The following is a 3,956-nucleotide window of genomic DNA, read 5'->3' as shown; positions in this document are numbered from 1 at the left end:
GCAAAGAGAAGTGGAGTTATCAGATTCAAGCACTTCTTCTCTAAGCCAAGTACCAGTGAGCAAGTCACTTAAAATCTGAATCTTTCTTTGTCCATAAAATTGAGCAAATCGTACCTGCTTTGCAGGATTTTGTGAGCTATGTGTGAGATACTGTGGACGTGCGATGCTGCTTCTGATACAGTTTGTTGCTACACTTGTTGAATCAGGGTAAACCTGGCAGGGAGACAGACCTCCTGCCACATTTCCCAGGAGGCCGCGGGGGCAAGGAAACCTCCAGACCATAGAGCTCAGTTCCTAGCTGGGCCTCCCACTAGCCACTTCCGCTCGTTGGCCTAAAACCGCGCCTGCGCACTGCGTCTCTTCCTCTCTGGGCTGGGACCTAGTTCGCGGCGACATGGTGAGTGTTGGTCCCGGTGAGGCCTAGATGTTTATCCGTTCGCATCTCTCTGTTTTTTGATTTCTTCGACCCAACCCACCTCTGCTTGGCCGCCCGGTCCCGTGTCCTCCCCGGCCTCCGAGCCCTCGCCGCTCCTCTCGGACGGAGACCGGGGCGGAGGGGCGGGGACGGGGACGGCTTGGCGGGGGTCTGGCCCCCCGGGGCGGGTTACCAGGGTCCCCTCGGAGCACTGGGCCCGCGCTGGGCCCTGGTTTTACGGGGCTGGAATGGGGGCAGCTGGGTCGCAGGCGGGGGCCCGGCGGGTGGAGGAACGGCGTCGGAGGCGCCGGGACTTGGTGATGGTGGCGGGGGAGCGGGTCCCAGTATCGCCCGTGTCCCTCTTCACTCGCCCTGCACAGGCCAAACGCACCAAGAAGGTGGGCATCGTGGGCAAGTACGGGACCCGTTATGGGGCCTCCCTCAGGAAGATGGTGAAGAAGATTGAAATCAGCCAGCACGCCAAGTACACTTGCTCCTTCTGCGGCAAGGTGAGGTGGTCCCGGCGGGGGCGGGAGGGGGAGGCTCCCCCGGCCCTAAGTTGGGGAGCGGCTAGCATCGCGCCCCCTGTTCGTGATCAGTGTGCGACGGTCGAGTCTTGTTGGTGACTTAGGTTTTGTAGGACGTTTCTCATTTAAAGAAAACCACGCGGGAACTAAAGGGCAAAAAATGATTTGAGCGAGAGCCCCAGCCTAAAAGCGAGTGCCAGTCTTGTCTGCTGGAGCTGCTAGAGATTTTCGTTTAGTGTTTGCACGTTTATTGTGTGCAGAATACCGTAGTACCGCAGTCGTCGTGTTGGTTTTGAGGGAATGGGGGTCTTGCATATCCCTGGCGGTGTCACCACGGTGAATGCACATTCTGCCTCGGAGAACTGTGGGGTATTAGAAACAGGCGCAACCTCATAAAAGGCGCCAGCGTTGGTTGTCCGGTGCAATTGAGGCTCCTGGGTGTTTGCAAGATAAGAGACTTTTATTTGGCTCCGGGGGAAACTTGATTTGCCGTTTACAGACCAAGATGAAGAGACGAGCCGTGGGCATCTGGCATTGTGGCTCCTGCATGAAGACGGTGGCCGGGGGAGCCTGGACCTACAAGTGAGTCCCCTGCTGTGGGGGGTATTTGGAGGGGTGTGTGTGGACCACGTCCCAAGTCCAGGTTTGACGCGGGGCGGGCTGGTTTTCCCTGTTTGGCGAGACTGAGAAAGTCAGGATGGGTTTGCTTTTTCAGGACTCTTGAGAGTTAGGGTTTATTTTCAGTTATTCAAAGAATGGAAACCTACAGAAAGAAAAAGTCACGTTACCGTAGAATTGTATAGAGTGGTTAGGGTCGTCATTGCGAGCATCATCTTGATGGTGTACAGGTCCACTAGTGGGGCTGAATACGCGCTGAACCTTGACTTGCATTGCAAGTTGTTATGAAATTTAAGTCAGTTAGCTTATTATTGTGCGTGGAAACTTGAGGCCATCTGGACCGCCACGCCCTCGCCATTCTGAACAGTACTGGTGGGACTTCTTCCGATTTTTGGCCCTGACAAGGGCCAGGTAATATTGCTGAGGTGAACCTCTATGCTGGTTATTAATTGCGTGGATTCTTTTTTTTTTTTTTTTTAAGATTTTATTTATTTATCCCCCCCCCCCAAAGCACCATTAGATAGTGGTATGTCATAGTTGCACATCCTTCTAGTTGCTGTATGTGGGACACGGCCTCAGCATGGCCGGAGAAGCAGTGCGTCGGTGCGCGCCCGGGATCCAAACCCCGGCCGCCAGCATGGGAGCGCGCACACTTAACCACTAAGCCACGGGGCCCGCCCTGGTTATTAATTGCGTGGATTCTTGAGTTTATCCATTTCTGGATACGAAAGCCACCCTAGAAGGCCTCTGGTCTTGGAATTCGTTGCTGACCCTGAAGGCTGAGGTGTTCTTTCTTCCGCCAGTGTCTGCTTTTGCTGTCCAATACACTGGCCACTTGTGTATGAAATGATAGGGCTGGTGTGGCTGAGGGGTTGAATTTTTAATTTTAGTTCATTTAAATTTGAAACTGAAGCAGTGTAAAATATTGGAAAATGTTGAAATGATGTGAATATATGTAAGCGACTGGTGTGGCTTTTATGAGGTCAACGGGAGAGACAGAGACTAGTACAGTCTCGGTTGTGATAGTAAGATGAATTAGCATTCATGTGCCCACCGAATGGGATGGACGGTTGTGTGTTTTTCAGGCACAGTTCCTGAATCGTGTGGTAAAACTTTTTGTAGTTTTAATACCTGTCTTTCCAAAATGTGCTTTAGTTTGCTCTACTGCCTTAGACATTGTTTTCTTGATATCTCTTATTTATTGTCCCATCTTATAATTTAGTAGTTTCTTCTGACATTCTGTCCATTCCCTTTTAATGAGTTTAGATCAGACTCCTGCAGCCATTCCTCATTAATTTTTTTATGCTCTGTTTGAGAAATCAGATGCGTGAGATTGCCTGTCTAATTCTGCAAGAGCCAGAAGACGTGACTCTTAAAGGATGACATCAAAATTAAGATTGAAATGTAAAAATAAGGCAGATTTACTCATTTGCCATTTCACATGTTAACGTAGTTAATTATGTTGGAACCAAATTTGTTTTTCTTTCCAGCACCACTTCTGCCGTCACAGTCAAGTCTGCCATCAGAAGACTGAAGGAATTGAAAGACCAGTAGAAGCGCCACCATTTGAAACGTTGCTAGCCTATAATAAATGGGTTAATTTATGTAACAAGACTACTTTGGTTTGTTGTTAATTTTATTAATTAGATGTTCTGATTTGCATTGCATTAAGTTTGCTTTCTCAAAAAAGACTTGGAAGTGAAAATGTTCTATTTTTTTATTTTTTGTGAGAAAGATCAGCCCTGTGCTAGCATCTGATGCCAATTCGCCTCTTTTTTAGCTGAGGAAGACCGGCCCTGGACTAACATCCGTGCCCATCTTCCTCCATTTTATTTGGCATGCTGCCGCAGCATGGCCTGACAGGCGGTGCGTCAGTGCACACCTGGGATCCGAACCTGCAAACCCTGGGCCACCGAAGTGGAGTGCGCCCACTTAACTGCTTGTGCCACCAGGCCGGCCCCTGAAAATGTTCTATTTTTTGTTGGAAAAGCATGCTGAGATAGATGGGTTTTCATAGTCCAGTATTTTTTTTTCAGTAGTCAAATAAATAAAATATAAGACTATTAGCCTTACAGGTTAGATTTGTGTCTTAGCTTTTTATAAGTTCTTGCCAGTTTGACTTGAGATACGTTGGTTCAAATTGTGCAGACTTTTGTTTTTAAATCACAGTTAATATTTTTTAAAAATGTTTGTGAAGGGTAGGTTGACGTATATCGCCTCTTAACTTTTGGTGTTTTGTCTGACCACCCGTTGTATCAGCATCTTCAGAACCAATATGAAACAATTAGAATTTCAGAACAAATTTTGCAAATATGTACACCATACTCTGTTTTTCAGTTTGCACACAGGAATTTATAGGCTTGAATTATTCAGGTTGATACAAATGGTCACACCAA

The 3,956-nt window shown here is 48.1% G+C and overlaps 1 protein-coding gene across 1 annotated transcript; it reads left to right on the top strand.

Moving 5' to 3' along the window:
* Positions 1-299: 299 nt before the first annotated feature.
* RPL37A (ribosomal protein L37a) lies at positions 300-3,174 on the top strand. Its single transcript, XM_014785502.2, has 4 exons — positions 300-397; positions 796-924; positions 1,442-1,524; positions 3,051-3,174. The coding sequence occupies exons 1-4, from the start codon at positions 395-397 to the stop codon at positions 3,112-3,114; spliced, it is 279 nt and encodes a 92-aa protein (XP_014640988.2). The 5' UTR covers positions 300-394; the 3' UTR covers positions 3,115-3,174.
* The last annotated feature ends 782 nt before the right edge of the window (positions 3,175-3,956 follow it).

This window comes from Ceratotherium simum, chromosome 37 (assembly GCF_057802395.1).
Source record: "Ceratotherium simum simum isolate JZ-2026a chromosome 37, ASM5780239v1, whole genome shotgun sequence".
Taxonomy (NCBI): Eukaryota; Metazoa; Chordata; class Mammalia; order Perissodactyla; family Rhinocerotidae; genus Ceratotherium; species Ceratotherium simum.
The sequence above is the reverse complement of the archived record's forward strand: the minus strand, read 5'-3'. Positions and strand labels throughout refer to the sequence as shown.